Here is a 19,651-nt window from a genome sequence, read left to right as displayed (position 1 = left end):
GCCGGCCTCTCTTCTTCTGCTGCTTCCCGCAGGGCTCGCAGACGTCACACAGGTGTGATGGCGCCACGATCAGGAGAGCTAATGAACAACAAACTGATTCATTAAACTTTTTCTGGTTTTCACAGCCATAGACGTTCCACGGTTTTTATCCATTATTAATAATAAAAATGATTTGTTGTTTATTTAAAGACAGGTCAGCATCATGACATCAGCAAGCTGCCGTTTGTGCACCTGTCCAGATAAGGTAAGATAAGATAAGACTTTATTGATCCCACAGCGGGGAAATTTGTGCGTTACCACAGCTCAGGTACAGATAGTAGAAGAATACAAAGAGTATACCAGAATATAAAGTCAACAAATACAAAATAAATAAGATAATACAATATATACAATGGTAGCTGAGGTTCTATGTACACACATACCCAGAATATGTTATTGATACAAGTTGTGGAAATATGCAAGAAATACATTAAAAACTATTCTACTACTACTACTATTACTATGTGAGTAAAAGATATCTATAAGTATCTATAAGTATAGACATGTACATACACACACACGTACAAATACACATACACCATAATCACTAATGCAGAGTGTCATCACATTAATCAGATTTCATCTCTACAGGGTCATCAGTTTCTACAGTTAGAACCATAAGAATGTACAGTTGAGCAGTTAGCTGCACACAAGTCCTTACAGCTACAAACAGGGGACTGTAGAATCAAACCTGAAGGGCTCAGCCCTCAGTCATAGTGTCATGCATACGCTGCCCTGCAATTAACATTACTGGAATATGCTGCTTACAAAAATATTCACCTCTTTTTTCAGCTCAATGACATTTTCATGGAGGTTAGAAAAAGGAGGAAGTTTCTGAATGCACCTCACTCTCCTTAAGAAATAAAGGTGGCTTGTGGCTGAGCAGTAGCATCGTGGTTTTGTGTTGCTGTTGCATTTTTATTTCTTTGTACAGCGCTTTGTGCCTTTATGTCTATAAACTTGAATTACGACACCTGTGTGTGGTTTTCCTGTTAGTGGTGCAGTAATGCCAGCTGTTTGTGACGTTCGGGGCTGGATTACTGTGAACCTCCTCTGTGTGCAGAGCCTCCTTGCTGAAGGCCTCAGTCTCGCTGTGTGCTGTTATTTTGGTCATATGGTGCATTTGATTTGACAAATATTTTACACTACACGCTCTTCCTGAGGCAACCCTCCCCGTTCTTCTGCTCCAACAGCAGTAGCTTCTGAGAACTCCTCAGTTTATACGTGCAGTCAACAATTAATCTGTCAGTGACAATAATTAATATTTATTATCAATGTGTGGCAGAGGTGTGGTCCTTGGCTCAGCTGCAGGGGATGGGTGATGCAGGGAGGTTGGAGGGACAGGTGGACATGATTAAACTAATGGGGTTCCTCCCTTCGTATAGTGAGGGTGGAGACCGAAGTGGGACAGTATGCAGACAGCTGACGATTGTGTGTGTGCCGAACCAGGACGTTGTACATGAGTGCAAAATCAATTAAAAAACCCAGTGTGTCGGGTCATGGTCCTTTACACAACGTAAAGTGAATAACGGAGTCAAATGTCACCATGTATTGTCAAGTCATTTTTATTCTGCCTCATCACAGACGTTATTAATATTAAAATACAAGCATTCATGTTTGAAATTTGCGGAGAAGCAGCAGGCCGGTCTGAGTCCATCTCAGCAGACAATGACATCATCACAGAGCGTGCTCGTGTCCAGCTCGTCAGCACTGCTCGAATCCCGCCATCAGAGAGAGCGCCAGAGACTCCACTGCACAACAAGAGAGACAGACGTCATCAGCTCCTCTCTGCTCACAGCATACAACAAGACGAGGTTAACTGGACAGCTACGGTGGCCAAGAGGTGCCAAACACATATTTCATTTACTGGAAAGGTTTTTCAATCATTCAGTCCTGTGTGCTGACAGGATGACCAGCACAAACATCCTATTTCTCATTTATTACTTTCATTTCCTGTTAAATTGACCTAGAAGGATCAGACTGCAGGAGACTTGTGGTTCCTGAGTCTGAGATGATGCAGGTGTCAACAACCGAAGGTCGGCTTTTGTTGGCCCTTGGAAAACTTCGACCACACACGCCTGAGCCCTCGTAACGACATTTTCAGCCTGAAAATGTCGTGCGGATATCTCGTGCACTTATGAAGTCGATCCCCTCTAAACTGCGGACAGACTCCGTATGGAGGAAACACCGAGCACTGCAGCTGGATCCCGACAGCCTCGAAGCACCAACCGATTTTACATTTAAGCTTTTCCAAGTTGGATGTTCTGCACCTTTGGACCACCGTACACAATCACTGCATTTGACATCATCACCCAGACGACAGACTCACAGTGAGGGAAGGAGCCCCGGCACACCGCCTTATTGAGGATCGTCACAAGGAACATGTGGCAGTTTTTGAAATCAGACTCCATTTTATCAATGGACTCTATCCTGAAAGAGAAACAACATTTAGCTGCAGAGCAGGTGTGTCGTCTCTGTACCTGGATGCGCGTACACACACACACACACACACGCAGCGTGCACCACGAATGTCACATCAACACCACTGAATAGACACATCACTCTTACTTCCAGGCTCCAGCCTGCCATCTGTCCGAGAAGATGAGGACGAGATTCAGAACCTTTATTATCGCCTCCTTCACAAAACTGACCTGAGAAAACACAACATGTAGAAACAGGTGAGTCTGAGCAGGGAGCCAAGTGAGATTCGGCCTACTGAAGGTTCTGGCCCCGCCCACAGTACAGTGTTTTACAAGTTTTCCTGGAAACATAAAGAATCAGTCTTATAAGATCCAATTTATTTACTTGCCCGCCATCACACAGTACAGTAAGGTCAGTGTACAAGCAGCGGTGCTGATGGTGCAGCAACATTTCTTTGTGCTAAAGCAGGAAAACTGAGAAACGCCTCAGGCTGCTCATTGCGTTCGTAAAAGAACGAACGCTTTTTCATCATCTCAAACAAACAGGAACCGTCTTTACAGCTGATTGTGTCAGCGGTCAGACCGCCATCGTAAATGTTCACCTTCTCCCTTAGCAGGCAACGGTCGTGAATCGTGGCCAGGTATCTGTAATGGATCTTGATGAGCTGGTCCAAGTCCTTGGCTTCCTGCACTTGGTGTTGAAACTCGAGTCCAGTGCTGTGCAGAATCTGCCAAGACACAAAGCAGATGAAGAGCCAGAGTTAGTCAAACTGAGAGTGCAGTGAGTACTCTTTTTATTAAAGGGGGTCGTTTAAAGAAGTGATTTTATTATGTAACCCTAGAAGTAAATATGACAGGAAGAGTTATCAGGCTGCCCGCTCACTGTCACGTGATCAGCGCTCGCTGTGCCAAGCTGCTGATCTTCCCTACCGAACAGCGTCCTGATGGTGTTCATTATAAAAACGTTTGCTGGCACTACTATGTCGACAGCAGCGCTCGAGGGGTAAATGTGAGTGATGTCCTCCCTTATTTATGCTGCAATAGGTGTATGCTACTGGGGGATTCCAATGTTGCACTGGGTGCTTCTTCTTCACTCGCTATCTATTAATAGACCTCGCTGAACTGAATCATACTTGTTATTAATCTCTGGCTCTTTTCCACAACATGTGTTTTATCCTGTCTTCCTTCTCTCACCCAACCGGTAGCGGCAGATGGCCGCCCCTCCCCGAGCCTGGCTCACCTGGAGGTTTCTTCCTGTTAAAAGGGAATTTTTCCTTCCCACTGTCACCAAAGCACTTGGTCATAGGGGGTCATATGATTGTTGGGTTTTTCTCTGTATATTTGATTGTAGGGTCTACCTTACAATATAAAGCGCCTTGTGGTGACTGCTGTTGTGATTTGGTGCTGTGCAAATAAAAATGAAGTGAATTGAATGTAATGGATGCGACATCCTGTTTGCAGGAGGTCAGTTTGGTGGTTTGCCTCACCCTCGTCATGATGTAGTTATGAAGGCTGTTGACAAAGTGCATCAGTTTGACCCTGAGCAGACACATCCTGTGGATCTGGTGGTTCACGCGCTCTTTGACCTTGACCTCCTCGGCTGCGGCGCCCTCCAGCTTCTTAGTGACGTCTGTAAAACCTACGAGTAACAACCATTTATCAGAGAAATGACTAAGACGGGCTTATTTTCAGTTTACAGCTTCAGGTGGAGCTTGTACCGCTGAATCGAAGCGTGTCCAGACTGTACTTGGCCCATTTGATCTGCAGCAGGAGGAGGAACACTTGGTTGTAGATCTTCTGACACTCAGAGCTGATCACAATGTCCACGGGCCAGGGAACCTGTGCAGACACGCACCAGGAAACGTCAGGTGGCGGATTCAACAACGCACCGACAGACACCAAAGCACAAACTGCAGTGTTCACCTTGTAGCTCAGCGTGAGGACTTCCAGGTTATTCACAGGCTGTTTTTTCCTGGAAGCGTCGATGGGTTCCAGAAACACCGACAGCCTGGGAAACAGAGATGCCTGATCAAACTGATTCTAACAGAAATAAGGAACTGTGTCACAGCAAATGTGCACTCTACCTGCTGCTGTCCTCCGGGTAGCGCTGTCCGACCGCCTCCTGCAGCTGCACGTTCAGAAACGACGGCTGCTGCCAGCTCTCCTTCTCCTGCACCTTGTCAAAGATGGCCGTGTAAAAATCATACATGGTGTCTCCGGCTTCCAGCAGGAAGTAGTTCCTCATCGCCTGAAGGTATTCCAGCAGCCTACAGACACGCCACAGAGCTCAGAAGTTTCCCTTTCCCTCATTGCGGAAACAGGAAATGCATCACTGAAGGGCTGTGCTTACTTGTAGTCTTTTGTCAGAGTCTTCATCAGGTTCCCACAGCACTCAATGTACCTCCTCTCAATGTGCGGGTAGAGGCAGGAACGCAGTGTGAGCTCAAACGTCTGGCAGGTGACCGACTGGGACGAGCGGTCCACGCTGAAATCCCCTCCGGAAAAACGCTCCTGGAAGTCGCTCTGCTCCAAGTACAGCCTGAGGAAGAGGGCAGACAGAACGCACTCAGACTCGGGAATAAAAAAAATCTCGCTCGTATCCACGCAGAGCTCGGAAGAGTGGAAAACAGAAAATCTCACACCACAATTTGTTTGTCACGTTGGGAGCTAAAGACAAACTCTGAGCTCTGAGCTGTCCTCTCTTCGAAGATGTGAACACCTTACATTTCTCACAATCTGCATCTTCATCCTGCGATGAATCCCTGACTTATATTTGTTGATCCTCGCTGGAAATTTTTTCAGAGGCTTGTAGAAGAACTCTGGCATTACCTGGCAAAGTTGATGGCCAGCAGCGGGTCGTGGACATCGTCAATCTCAAGGTGCCGCGCCATGATGGACTGCATCTTGATCAGACTCCTCCTTGTGGACTGCTGCTCCGTCACGCCGTCCGTCGGAGACTCCTCTCGGCTGCAGAGGCGCGACTGCACGGACTCCAGAAAAAGCGTGTGCAGACTCTTCCTCTCTGCGTCTGCAAGCAAACATCCGGGACAGACAGCCTAGGTCATTGAGGTTAGGTCATCGGCAGAGACATGGAACTCAACAAAGCCTGAGGACATCCAGGAGAGCAGAAGCATAGAAAACCCCATCTGTGGTTTGTGTTGACCCGGTCAATGCAGCGCCTTCCTTTACTGAAACAAACAGACAGAACAAAGCACTGACCTCTGGAGGCTCGCTGCGACTTCTCTGCCTCCTTGCAGTCCAGATTCTTGAGCAGCTGCATGGACTTCCCGGCCATGATAATCTGCTTGAGGACAGGTTTAAGGAAGGACACCATGGTGAGCTGTCTGCCACCGGAGGCCTGATCCCCCCCGGAGCTCCCGCTGGCCGCGTCATTCAGCTTCTCCTCACTGTCCACCGTCTCCGATACGCTGTACAGCGTGTAGGTGGCATACCAGAAGTCCCTGTGATTCACGGGCACGTCTTTGTTCCTGCAGCGGGAGAAAGAAACTCAGGCCACAAAACGCTGCTGACATCACATCACACGCACACACACGGTTTCTGCAGCGCACCTTTGGATGATGAATTCTCTGGCAGGGTCAAACAGATGGCCGTGAACGATCCACTCGTCCACGATCTCCAAATACGGTCGGACCGTCTCCGTCCACAGGGAGAACAACAGCGCCACCTGGCAGACACAGAGAGAGAGCAGATGCGTTTGTTTCCTTCCACTAAATCGCCCCCCTGTCACAGTATCCCGTGACGAGTGCTCACTGCCTGCTCCGATGCCTCGCCGACGCTGTCATACTCGATGATGGCCTTATAGAGGGTATTGAGCAGGTGAGACGCCCGGACAACGTTGGGGGTGGCGGGCGGCACTTCGGCGACACCCGTGCAAAAGACCCTGTGCAGCACTTTGATCTGAGCTAGGTGAGGGCTGAGCCGTTCCAGCACTGCAGACAGAGTCACTGTCTCATCTGCAAACAGACACGATCGGAAATCAAACGAAGGCAGCCGGGCTCAGGATGACAGAACCAGAAAACCAGCATGAAAACAGGAAGCCTCAGTGATCCCTAAACAAGCTCGGACTTACCGTTGCATATGAGCTCCCTCTCGATCGTGGTAAGCTCCTCCTTGAAGCTTGTGAAGTACTTGTTGAGTGCCCACACGAAGGCCTGGTAGGTCCTGAAGGGAGGCTCAGAGGCCTTCTTAGAGCCGTAGGAGGACGCGGTGCCCGGCGGGCCTGGCTCTGAGTTGTGGCCTGTCACCTCGTCGATGAACCTCTGCAGCCTGAACACGGCCTGACCGTAGACGGCGATGTGCTCGAGGACAGAGTGCAGGCAGTTCTGCAGCACAGAGGAGAAAAGCACGTTTCACTACAGCCTGCATTGCACGAGCTTAGTGACGTCTATCAGATGCGAACTCACGCCGGTCAGATGAGTCACCACCACGTTACTTCTGACTGACACCTTTCCGTCGTGCTGCTGGAATATGAAGTGTTTCTTGACCCCAGAGAGAAGCCTGCAGGAACAAACTCGTACAGTTAGCAGGACCCTGAACCTGCTCTCAACACCAACCTAATCCCAGTGTGTGGCGACCTGCAGGCGACCATCGTCATCTCTTACCACAGCGTTTCTCGAATTACTTGCGTCTCTGTGACAAAGGCCTTCTCTTCTGGCAGGTACAGCGGGTCTGTGTTATACAGGTGCTGATCCCTGAGGGGACAAACGCAGCATCAGCACCAAATACTCTCATTTCAAACTATAGCTCCTCCCCCAACTGCACCCAGACCTCCCTCTCCCAGCTCCTCCGTTGTCCAAATGTTGTCCCCGCAGATAGGACACTGTATATTAATTTTTAACTATCAGTGGGGACAAACTCACCACACATTGAGGAGGTTGGAGTGCAGATGCAGGCTGTGGGGAAAACGAGGTGCGTGCGGCGCCCAGTACGGGGTCACCAGATGCTGCTCCAGCCAGGCCCGAGCGTCAGGCTCCCCCACTGAGAGGAAACACGGGAAAAAGGTTCAGTGTGACATTAAAACATCCTCCATGTCCGAGTCGCTTACACTGCAGCGCATTCTGGGTAGTGACATCAACGTTTTCTGTTCAGCTTTTGTGACTGAACAGGAAACAAACCAGACGCTCCTGCCTCTCATTTGGTGAAAACGGTGTAAAGACCTTCACCTTCTGCTGTGTGACTGCTTCGCACCTGTCCACGTGACTGGAATGGTCTTGTTGGCGTTGTCCTGGTCCTCCTGAGGCGTTCTGTCCAGCTGGATCCCAGAGTCCTCCCTGCTGATTGGCTGCTGACTGTCATCATCCTCGCTCTCCTCCTCAGACCACTCCTATGAAACAGGAAACACTGATGGGCACAGCTTACCTGTAATACACCTGTAGGTACTATGCTCAGTATAATACAAACCCAGGCCCATACAAGCCAGGAGACTTCCTAAAATATATAAAAGCAGAATGCAATGATCTGCAAATCCTATAAACTTATATTTTATCCACATTAGAGCACAGAAAACAGTAAATACTCAAAATGAGACATTTTACTGCTTCGTGACGAATCTGAGCTCATGGGGAATTTGGCAACAGAGAGGCGGAGCTTCTCAGAGGTTCACCAACCTGTTTCAGAATCACGGTCCTCACTGTGAACATCTCATCATCTACACAACATGACATCATCAGGACACTTGGAGGATCTGGAGGAACCTCTGTGCACAGGCTGATGACTGTGACCTTCAGCAGAAACACTGCTCTGTGATAAATCAGTGCACGGCTCAGGAACATTTCCAGAAACCAGCGTCTGCGAGCAGCTCGGCGTGCTGTCCACACATGCAGGTTACAGCTTCGTCATGCTGACACGAAGCCACAAGTGACCATGATGGAGAACGGCGCCGGCTCCTCTTTAAAATGGACCAAGGCAAAGCAGAAACTGATCTCAGGTCAGAATCATCAGCATGGCTTCAGAGAAGAGTCTGGCCCGGCTGCAATCCAGACCTCTGACTGGCCGACAACATCTGGAGCGTTGTGAAAGCAACAACAGGATGAAGCAGAGCCGGGACTGCCGAGCAGCCGGAATCCTCAATCAGACCCGAACAGCTGCTGTCCTCAGTTCACAGACCATCACAGAGTGATGTCAGAGAGGAAGCACAGATCTGTCCTACTTTACAGACGTGACGCTGCCGTCAGATTCAACACAAGCTCACGTTTGATTCTTTCTTTATCATTTTTCACCATCTGACTTTGTTGGAGCTTTTCTGGCTTTGTACTTGTGGGTCAGAAATTAGTTTTGTTTTTTTGCCGGTGAACACAGGTTAGTGATGATGTTAAAGTCATGTGACTGTGGTGTGGTGCTCATGTTGCAGAACAAACCTTTTTAGAACAGTTTATATTTTCTATAATAATCTAAAAGCTCATGGCAGTCGGGTTTTTGCTCAGAGTATCAGAAACAGGTGGGATCGGTGACTCACAGGTGTGTCTGGGTACGGCCCCATGTCTGTGTCCTCACCCTCCATCAGATATTTAGCCCAGTCAAACTTGTCCTCTGGTTCTGCAGACATAAGACGGAAAGATTAACATAAACTGTGTGATTTTTAGCCTTCAAGGCTAAGTGCTAAGGTTATCTGGAAACAAGTCATTTTTTTAACTTTCTGGGCTTTGACATGAAGTGAACTTATAATCACTGCACTGATGTTGTGCAGTGAAACACGGTGGGCAGGTTTCCTGCCGCTGAAGCTTTCGCTCTGACTCTGAAACAGAAACATGGGTGCGACTGTGATGACTTCACTGGAATCTGTTCATCTGATCCTGGTGTCAAAGCATCATTAGCATCTGTAATGTGGGATTCACTAAAACCAAGCTTTGGTTTAAAAAGTTCTATATTTAATGAGAGAAAAAAATTCTTCCTGCTTTGGAAGAATATGTGAAAAACCTTCTGTTTGCACAGTGTGTGTTTTTAACTCCAACATAAGAAAAGCAGATTTAATGACTTCAGAATGTGTTGACACATTGGTCACAGATAAAGGGAACAATGCGGTTCTCACCGGCCTCCTTTAGTCTGGGTCTCTCTGTAAAGTCTGTGTTTGAGGGGGATCCCGACAGACAGAGCAGCAGTGACAGTATGCTGTAGTGTGCATCGGTCTGAGGAAACACAGATCACATTTCACTGAGATATTCTCACATCATTGCAGTCACGTTTCAGTGTTTGAGCCCTACACACCAGAAAACTGTGTGTAACATGTGATACCAAGCCATTAGGCCTGCGTCATCTGTCAGAAAACAAGCGCACACTTTATGCACACAGAAATACTTTATTAGACTTTATTACTGTGCACTTTTCTGTTGCACTGCTGTGTCTGTATCATTCTGTCTTTGTTTTGGTTTTTTGCACACTTTATGTAGTCTTGTGTTGATTGTCTGATATATGCAGCACCATGGTCTTGGAGGAATGCTGTCTCACTTCACTGTGTACTGTACCACACATGGTGGGAATGATAATAAGGCCACTTGACTTGAAAAGACTAATGTGATTGTTTATTGATGGCAAGTTTACATTTATTACCTTCATCCTTCCAAAATCCCCTCTGACTCTTGTTCACAAGTTTCATGCTAGAATATGATGCAGCATGCCAACACTGACTGGTGTCGCACATGAGTATGGATCGTGTGTCCGTCTGTGATAGAGCAGAAAACAGCTGTGCGCTACCTTTTTCCCATCTGTGTTCGGTAAAGGTGAGTTCAGGAATTCTTCAGTCAGTCTCATCCAGCTTTCTGCTTTCTGTAGGTCCGAGTGCACCACGAGCTTCTCGTAGATTCTGGAAAACACGACAGACTGTCACTATACCATAACGTTAGCAGGAGACGAAGAGCAGAGGATGACGATGGAGCTGCCAGGCAGGAGGAGAAGAGGAAGAGCTCAGAGGAGGTTGGTGGATGGAGCGAAGGGGGACATGCAGAAGGGTGCAGTGACAGAGGAGGATGCTGGGACAGAAGGACATGCAGAGCCCTGAAGGAGAACATACATTGTTCCTCTTCAAGCTTTTTATGTGGAAAATCCTGAAGTCGCCTTTAAAGGTTTGCCTACATGGGATGTTTAGTTTGCTCAGACTTCACTGTTTTGAAGGAGTCACTCACCCGCTGACACTGCGCTCCACTTTGTGGCTGTCTGTGTCCAGATATCGATGAAACCTGAGGAGACACGAGGCGGATGTTAGTACGCTGCGTGCAGCAGGCTGCTCCCTCACACACCCGTAAAAACTCACTTAAAGTTGGACCAGGCGAATTTGAGCGCCAGCTGGAAGTTCTGGTCCTCCTCATCCTCGATCCCGCTGAGACACCTGATCAGCCGCCTCGTCTCTCTCTCACTCTCCTTTTCGAAGGTGCTCCAGTGCGCCATGTTGACGCTGTCAGCCGGGCTGCAGTCGCCGTGAACGGGCACAGATCGAAGCGGCCTCTCGGTCGGCTTCCAGCCCGCAGTTTCCACCCGCGAACAGGCTAACAGCACCGGGGATGTCTTAAATGCGCCATTACAGATAAACGGCCGTCTCCTCCTCCATTGATTCCTACAGGACCGCGCAGTCTTAGCCCCACCTCCATAACAAACAAATAGCACTGAGCATGCGCAAAAACAATTCAAATTAGTTACGGTTTTTATTTTTTACTGTTTTAAAATTGTTAAACCTCGTTTCTCAGTCGGTACAAAAAAAGGACAAAAACTGAATATTCCACTTCCTGTGAATCTATGTAGGAAAATGGCGGTAATGCATCCGTATGAGCAGCAGTGGGCGCACGGGCACTAGTAAACAAAAAGCACTGAAATACGCTCAAGGGCTAAAATGAATACGTGAAGATGCTTCTAGACAACAAGTCCATGTTTTAGTTCTTGCAGTGACCCAGATAATGCTCGTTTACGGGTCAACGAGAGGACGCGCTATCTTGATATCGCCTGTTTACCAGGTGAGGAGCGCAGTCAAAAGCCCCCGTGGTGATGGTGATGATTCTCTGCAGATGCTCAGGTCATGCTCACATATGTACAATACAAAATTTTACGAAAATAAAAGCCTGTAAATAACTTTTGATTTGACTATATTTTTTTCTTTATAATCGAATATTTATACATTCTTAACACACTATGTTTCCAGAAGAAAAATGTTCATAGCAATTTTGTTCTACAGCTATAGACTTGCTAGGGCCCTCTGTGAACCCATGAGCTATGTTATTAGCAGAAAAAAAATATTATAAGCTAAAAGCTTTTTTTTAAATTATAAGCTTAAAGCGCTCACAGCTGGCTGTGACTGCGCTGAAACACTGGGCCTCCCATAATTCAGCGCGCTCAGGGGCGGGTGCTTTTGGTGGACGCCTCTTTCCTTCGATGCTCTCTGTTGTCGGCGTCAACAAGGCCCGCCCCCACACTCCGCACTCTTAACTCACAGAGACGGTGGACGGCAGCAGTCCCGGCGTGAGACGGCCGTGCTGGTATTTCTACCCGGACGAAACGGTGGGGGGCGTGGCTAACACTCCGTATAGCAGCGACCCTGCGCGGAGATGAAGAGGAGGCTGAACAAGAAGTACCTGCTGCTTATCCTGGCCTACACCGGACTGCTGCTGCTGCTGCCCTACGTGCTTGACTCCCGGGACCGGGCGACCCGGCCGGCGGCGCAGCTCCAGCCCCGCTGCCCGGAGCTGGAGCTGCCGTGGGAGGACGCTGGCGGCCCCAACGGCAGCGAGCCGGCGACCGAGCCCTCCTCCAACCGCAGCCAGCCACGGATCCACGTCTACCTGCACGCCACCTGGAGGACCGGCTCCTCCTTCCTGGGCGAACTGTTCAACCAGCACCCGGACGTGTTCTACCTGTACGAGCCCATGTGGCACATCTGGCAGGCGCTGTACCCCGGGGACGCGCAGAGCCTGCAGGGCGCCGTGCGCGACATGATGAGCGCGCTCTTCCGCTGTGACTTCTCGGTGCTGCGGCTATACGCGGGCGCGCAGAACGTGAGCAGCGCTTTCATCTTCGGCTGGAAGACCAACAAGGTGCTGTGCTCCGAGCCGCTGTGCCGCGCCCACCGGCGCCACGAGGTGGGGCTGGTGAAGGAGGAGCTGTGTGCGCAGTGCCCGCGCAGGGAACTGCGAGAGCTGGAGCGCGAGTGTCGGAAGTACCCGGTGATGGTGATCAAAGGTGTGCGCGTGCTGGACCTGGGCACGCTCGTGCCGCTGATGCGGGACCCCAGTGTGAACCTGCGCGTCGTGCAGCTGTTCCGGGACCCGCGCGCCGTGCACAATTCGCGCCTGAAGTCGAAGCACGCTCTGGTGAAGGAGAGCATCCAGGTGCTACGCAGCCGCAGACAGAGCGACAGGTACAAGCGGTTGCTCGCGCCAGCGAACCGTGCGACGCGCGCGGAGAGCTACGTGTCGGGCGCGCTGGAGCTCATCTGTGATGGCTGGCTGCGCGACCTGCTGCTGCAGCTGCGCGCACCGCCCTGGCTGCGCAGCCGCTACCTGCGCCTTCGCTACGAGGACCTGGTGCTTCGGCCGGCCGAGCAGCTACGCAGGCTGCTGCGCTTCGCTGACCTGCCCACTTCTGCCGCGCTCGAGAGCTTTGCGCTCAATATGACACGCGGGCACGGCTACTCTTCCGACAGACCATTCCTCATCTCCTCCCGCGACGCCAAGGAGGCTGTCCACGCCTGGAGGGAGCGGCTGAGCGTGGAGCAGATCAGTCAGGTGGAGGCGTCCTGTGGCGAGGTCATGAGGCAGCTGGGCTACCAGAAGACACATGAGGAGGACACGGCGTCATGACGGAGCCATGGGCCGAGGTAAGCTGACAAGCGTCTGTTTATGTTGCTGATCTGTGACCTCTGACCTGACCCGCTTGGATCACAATGCAGGTGAAACAGAGACTCAGACTTTCATACATCACAGCCTCCACGCTGATGACATGGCAGGTCACATGACTTAACCCCAGACTGAGCCCTCTCACCACACACACATACACTCTAACTGACACACACACACACACACACACACACTGTACCAGACATAGATAAACGCATGCTGTAACAGACACAAACACACACTATAACACACCCTATAAAAAACACACTCTGTAACACACACACAGTGCCAGGAAGAGCAGCCAATAATCTGCTGAGGTCATGTAGCTGTTCTTCCTCCAGTTAGATTAAGGAAACAAAGTAAATGGTTTGTTTATCTCAGAGGAGGAAGATGCTCTGACAAGTTAATGACAGGAAGTGACACGAGTGAGGCAGGATGCAGAGGAATTTTATTTCTGACATAAAATGCAAACAAAAGGTAGTAGCAGGTAGTAATGATCATAACTGTGTCACCAAGCAGCACAAAACCAACATCATTCGGATTCAAAATCTAAATGGTAATATTCTATAAAAGCAGATGTTTGCAGGTGGTTTAGCTGTGTCACAGTTGCTGATGGAGCTCTCGCTCCAATGTTGAGCGCAGCTGCGGGTCCTAGTCCTCGTCAGGTGAACAAAATGAGAGAAAAAAATAAACTGAACCAGACTCAAAGAAATGAGAGTCAGGTGACCCGCCACCCGGATGGTTGTGGGTGATGTGAACATGAGAGTCGATGATGAATCTGTGCCTGCGGGTAAAACCCGTGAGTCTGTAACATCACCTGTACGCACTAAAGTTACAGGTTAAAGCCGCGTCAGTGACTGCGATACAATCTACAGCGCTTAACAATGATTAAAACTCAATCAGGACTGCACTCACCTGTTCACAGTGTAGTGTCTAACAGCTGTTCCTGCATCAGGAAACACGCCTACACAGACAGGATGTAACATGGTGACATCATCAGGCTCACAGTAAGCAAAGAGGTCCGAGGCTGCTGGGTGTGTGGGGCAGATTTAAAGATTCAGGTGTGGCTGGAGGCAGATCATCGGGCTGAGAAAGGAAGCAGGTGTTAGAGGAAACTTAAACTTGCCACTGATGGCATGAACCGTGCAGGAGGAAGTTCTCTCGCAGGTTGTCTGCGTGTTAACGGCAGGCAGCGGTGTGCGTGCAGAGCTGATGACGTCGTGTCCTCGGCTCGATGGACGCCACGTTGCGGAAACATTGGAAACTAAAAACACGACCACAAAGGTCAGAGGTCAGACTGTTTAGACGAAGCCTGGGTCAAGTCTGTGTGTGTCTCTGTCCGTGCGTGTGTGTGTGTGTGTGTGTGTGTGTCTGTAGTTCATGTGAACAAACTCGATGTGTGCAGCGTGACTCCTGATTGGTGGGCTGTCAGCCAGCCTCAGATACAGATACCACCTCTGGAGAACCGAAGCGCTGACGTTAGGTGTGTTGTGTAGTTCGTGTAGTGTGGTTGTTGGAGCGTGTGTGATGCTGTGATGTGTTAGTGTGAGTTTGCTGAAGCACAGGTAGGAAAACAAACGCTGCAGAACTCGAGGACTGTGAGGATTCAGAGCAGACGTTCCGTCTGTGCCCAGCAGCCTGATTTGGTGTTTCCGTCACAAAGATATTATGGACGCAGGAGTCAGGGACTTGAGGTTCTGTAGAAGAACTAAAGCGTGTTTCATGTTTCGATCGTGCTGATTGAATTAAACTTTAATTGTGTCGTTGATGGTTCACAGCAGCGTCTTGTGTGAGCGGCTGCACTTTGCTCTGATGGTCAGATAACGATCCCGGTCTGTTAATATGTCCCAGATTTAACTCAGCCTATCTGTAAGATAGCTTTGGCCAAAGTGGCTGAAGAAGGGCAGGAGACATATGCTGTCCAGGGTAAAAACTGATTTATTCACACTCATTGTGACCAAAAATCTTTACAAACATGAAGAAAAACTCAACTCCAAAGTTAAGTTGGTACAAATAAACATAACTGAACTTAAACCAACAAAAATTAATGTCAAGTGCACTCAGCTAAACTGACCTGGTCCTCTCCTCTTGAACACCCGAGTTCTTCTACTTAAAGACTCAAGCTATCCAAACAATAGGCTTCACCTCTTCACCTGGTCCCTAGATGTGACATCAGAAACTAAACAGGAAGCTATAAATACAGGAAGTGAGGCAGCACTTCGTCCTTTTGCTCCTGGAACACAGGTAAGTCAGGTGAGTTAAACCAAGTAAACTAGACAAATTAACAGTTGAAATAGATAAAATGTTAACTTAACAAACTTGTCAGTGTTGATTTAAACCTAGATGTTATATTACATAATGTTTGCAAACTACAGAACAAAAATATGGTATGGCAAAATCAAAACAAGAATGTTAACTAAGAATAGCAAGCTTCAAATCTGGACAAATGGTGTTCTCACCCACTTTGTCACACAATCACAAGTTCGATTTCACAACGTGTCAAAGACCAAGAGAGAGGTCCCCCACTCCCTTTAATGACCTGCTCCTCCATAGAGGCCTCTTTGTTCTGTCTCTGGCATTGCTGGCTCCTCTTATGGGGGGAGGAACTGCAGCGAGCTGTCAAGAAGGGCGTCATTGTATTAGTCTGTACGTGACGGGGTAGAGCTCCAGGGCGACAGCACGGCTGTCACCGCAGGCTCCCACAGACACGACCTTTAAGGGTCATGTCTGTGAGAGCCACGCAGGCAACAGGAACGTCCCCACAATGCCAGCGCAACGTTACGTCACGAAGTCTGAATATTCCGAGAACGTCTGAGGAATGTTTGTCATTTAAACGTTAACGGTTAAACATTGGCTCTGTTGATTAGATATTGAGCTGAAGTTGGAATCATTTTATAAAATGTCCCCACAGTGAAACAGAAGAATGCTGAAAAAACACTTCATGACCTTTGACCCCAACAACAGTCACAGAAATGTCTTCTCTGTTATTAGTAACCTTCTTTTATTAATCTTAACATTAATCACACTTACACAATGTGAAAGAGTATGGAGAGAGCTTATGGATGAGAAGCAAAGAAGAGCCGTCAGGTGCTCCAAATAAACCTTAGACTCAAATGTCAGAACAGGCTTTTCCCCGCAGCACGCCTTGTAATAAATACTCACAAAGAAAATGGCATCCGTTACAACTTATATCTAAAAATATATAGTTTCATGCATCGGTCAAAATACTCAACTCCAGATACACGACGCCCAGCAGAAAACACTTCACACAAGTTAAGTTGCCCGAGATTCACAGAATTCACAAAATAGTGCATTTTCTGTAATATTTATCGTTATCGGGCTGAAAAGGGTCTCATATAGGGATATGAGATTTTCGTCATATTGCACAGCCCTATCTCTGTCCCGTCTTTCTCACCAGCAGATGACCACCCTGGTTCTGCTGGTTTTTTCCTGTTAAAAAGAAGTTTTTCCTTCCCACTGTCACCAGTGTGCTGGCTCATAGGGGGTCATGTGATTGTTGGGGTTCCTCTGTATTATATTAGGGTCTTTACCTTACAATATAAAGTGCCTGGACTGTTGTGATTTGTTAAAAACAAAAGCAGGTCATTCGCTCACTGTTTTCACTGGAAACGCTTCATATAACATCGTTTTTATTCTAACAAACATCCTCAGAGTGATTAAGGCTAATTATTTAAGACTTAAACGTTCCTGTCCTCACAGATAGATCACCATCCCTGTTTCTCTGTTTTGGTGGATGTTTGACCCTGAATAAGATAATATGGATGGATGAACAAGTTTTGGTTCCTATTTTGGTCCCCTGTCTTGTCCTACTGTCTCTGGTTAAGTTTGTCTTGGTTACTTCCTTTTTGTTACCAGAGTATTTAAACTCTCCTTGTTCTCTCGGCTGCTCCGGTCTGCATGACAAATATTCTTGTGCAGGACACTGAACCTTCAGAGTGTGAACGTTAGAAAGCCTTAAGCATGGAAAAAGTGCTTGTCTGAATGTGTATGAAAGGGTGAATGAGGCATGTTGTATAAAGTGCTCTGAGTGCTCAGGTAGAGCAGGACGATTATAAAGCCATTAGTACCGACTCAGATCAGGGTTTTAGTACCTGGTACGACCTGGTACCAGGTACTAAAATGTGACAACAGACTTCATGCCACCGATTGGTGGGTCAGTGGCATCACTCGATGAGTCACAAGAGCATCTCGTTCACAAAAATCAAAACATTTTAAAGTTTTTGAAAACCTACGACGAGGAAATGGCTACAGAAAAGGACACCATGTTCCCAGAGTGACAAACGGCCGCAGACCGAGCAGCAGGTATATTCTCGCCTCGACGTCCGCCTTTGTTGTAGTGTTCGTGTGGCGTATTAATTATGTCACGAAAAGCTTGGGGACGTTGCTATGACGACGGCCATGCACATTAGGTGGTCCTTGATTGAGCTGTGGTGAGTCGATCCGAGTAGGTGGAGGAGGGGCTTTTGAACCAGCCCGTTCTCTGTTGACGGAGAGCTTCACCGACTTCACAGGTTGTCGGTGACCTCCTCACTTCTTCCTCTAACACGTCAAAATGTTCTGTACTGACATAGGGAACATTATCGCTCCATGGGAACAAAGTGCCTTCAGGGCTCCGAGTCCTGTTGACTGCAGCACACTCACAGCTTCAGATTTATTTTTAATCCTCAGCTGATTTTTTTTTTTTCTCTTCCAGGGTCGTGGTGTTCAGTCTGAGGTCAGAAGGTGGTCTAACTAAACGAGCAGCTGGAATGTGTTCCTCGAGGAGTTCTCAGGCGTGACTCGGGAATTGTTTTCCTTCGGCCGAGCCGGGCTGATGAACTGGAGAAAATCTGAGCAAAAGAGCAGCCAATCACAGGTGGACGATTTGGAACAAGGAGGCGGCGGCTCATTTTTCCTGGTTTCTGTTGGACACCAGCCCTGCACGCCCCGGGTGTTCCTCCTCAGGAGGTGACTGCCAAGATCAGAGCGGCAGCTTCGCTGTCACCTGCGTGACTCATCTGTCTGGCCTGCGACTCGGCGTGGCAGAGATCGCCGGTGTTTGTGGTACTCACTAACAACACTAATGTAGAGCAGTGAAGAACTGCAGTATTTTGGAGAGGCCGTTCTCCTCTCTAACCCTCCCCCCGGCCTCTCGGGAATGTGCACTTCTCTGACAAAACACTCACATGGGTGTGAGATTCTTCCGTCCTCACACAGCGTAGGGTGCAGGGCCCTGTTGTTTTCCTGTAAAATGCTGTAAATGTTGTAACCCGAGCCTCCAGAAGGGCTTCAGTGTTTGAGATACCCCTCTCACCCCCTAAGAGGGCTCCAAACCTCTGGCAGCTTCTGTGCACAGATGGACCCAGGTCTGCAGCCCTGGAGCAGGCTGAAAGACAGAAAGCAGAATTTGTCACATGTGCACACTTGGATTTGGCCGTGGTCAGTTCAGCGACCAATGAGCTGTTGTAGCTCACAGGGTTAAATACTGTGGAGCAGCAGGGCAGGTGGGAGGTGAAGCATTTAATAATGGAAGCTCACACAGCAGCACAGTCTGTGAGCAAAGTCCGCTCTACTTTCCTGAGCTAATGTCCTTTGTATGTCTTTGAAGACATGACTCGGTGGTAGGGGTATCTCAAAGTCTTGGGAGGTTGCCCCCACCTCCCACGTGTGAGGCTCAGAGGTTGTTTCTGTACTTTTTGTTGGCGGTGGAAGAAAAATAACTTCAAACTGACTCAAAGAATAAAAAGCTGACACACTCCCTAAAGAGCTCGTGTGTGATTGTTAATGCTAAGCCACATTATCTGTAGGTTCAATTTATCAGCATGTCAAAGTTCAGTCATATTCATTTGTTTGGCTGTTCTGGTTGAACTGAATGGACACAAACTCATCTCTAGCTCCATGTTTCTGTTCTTGGACTCTTACAGAGCAGCTTAGCATAACTCACAAAATAATCCTTCTTTATCTGATACCAGGCCTCAGGTCACTCTCTGTCTGAAGCAAGCTCGTTTAGCTCCTCCCAGTTTATGAGGGCTTCCTGATTGAGTGCCCATCACTAACAGAAGCATGAAATAAGCATATAAGGACAGGAATATTCGGTGTATCACGGTAGCATAAGGTACTGAAGCTGGAAAAAAGGGATTAGCTCTGTTAGCACGTGAGCTTCACATTACTGAGAAGATCCAAATCAATCCTGAAAGATGCAAATGATTTAGTCATTTTACAGCCACGATTACAAAAAAAGTGCAGGTGGCCTGTGTGGGTGTTCCAAAATGAACATCCTGTTGTGGGTCCAGAGCTGAGATGGCAAGTAAGCAGACCACATCCCCCTTAAATGATTACTGCGACTCAGAATAAGCT

At 48.4% G+C, this 19,651-nt stretch overlaps 2 protein-coding genes across 2 annotated transcripts; one reads left to right on the top strand and one right to left on the bottom strand.

The window, feature by feature from the left end:
- Positions 1–1,588: 1,588 nt before the first annotated feature.
- On the bottom strand, positions 1,589–11,045 carry tubgcp5 (tubulin, gamma complex associated protein 5). The gene is made up of 23 exons (XM_031743556.2): positions 10,726–11,045; positions 10,598–10,651; positions 10,170–10,278; positions 9,508–9,604; positions 8,935–9,014; positions 7,668–7,803; positions 7,340–7,457; positions 7,082–7,171; positions 6,884–6,977; positions 6,550–6,802; positions 6,231–6,433; positions 6,029–6,144; positions 5,679–5,947; positions 5,289–5,487; positions 4,810–4,998; positions 4,544–4,726; positions 4,383–4,467; positions 4,178–4,298; positions 3,947–4,098; positions 3,062–3,187; positions 2,608–2,690; positions 2,369–2,469; positions 1,589–1,790 (listed from the first exon to the last, which is right to left on the bottom strand). The coding sequence occupies exons 1-23, from the start codon at positions 10,857–10,859 to the stop codon at positions 1,744–1,746; spliced, it is 3,039 nt and encodes a 1,012-aa protein (XP_031599416.1). The 5' UTR covers positions 10,860–11,045; the 3' UTR covers positions 1,589–1,743.
- An 829-nt stretch (positions 11,046–11,874) lies between these two features.
- On the top strand, positions 11,875–19,058 carry chst7 (carbohydrate (N-acetylglucosamine 6-O) sulfotransferase 7). Its single transcript, XM_031743557.2, has 2 exons — positions 11,875–13,275; positions 18,009–19,058. Exon 1 carries the CDS (start codon positions 12,008–12,010, stop codon positions 13,256–13,258), a length of 1,251 nt encoding a protein of 416 aa, XP_031599417.1. The 5' UTR covers positions 11,875–12,007; the 3' UTR covers positions 13,259–13,275; positions 18,009–19,058.
- The last annotated feature ends 593 nt before the right edge of the window (positions 19,059–19,651 follow it).

Source organism: Oreochromis aureus, linkage group 23 (assembly GCF_013358895.1).
Source record: "Oreochromis aureus strain Israel breed Guangdong linkage group 23, ZZ_aureus, whole genome shotgun sequence".
In the NCBI taxonomy this organism is placed as follows: domain Eukaryota; kingdom Metazoa; phylum Chordata; class Actinopteri; order Cichliformes; family Cichlidae; genus Oreochromis; species Oreochromis aureus.
The sequence above is the reverse complement of the archived record's forward strand: the minus strand, read 5'-3'. Positions and strand labels throughout refer to the sequence as shown.

Bases quoted from the DNA above. Each gene is read 5' to 3' on its own strand.
- tubgcp5 (XM_031743556.2), bottom strand. From the start codon at position 10,859: ATGGCGCACTGGAGCACCTTCGAAAAGGAGAGTGAGAGAGAGACGAGG. The intron at 4,099-4,177 runs GTACAAGCTCCA...TGTTACTCGTAG, and splicing joins GGACACGCTTCGATTCAGCG to GTTTTACAGACGTCACTAAG. The intron at 3,188-3,946 runs GTGAGGCAAACC...GTGTCTTGGCAG, and splicing joins ATAACTACATCATGACGAGG to ATTCTGCACAGCACTGGACT.
- chst7 (XM_031743557.2), top strand. From the start codon at position 12,008: ATGAAGAGGAGGCTGAACAAGAAGTACCTGCTGCTTATCCTGGCCTAC.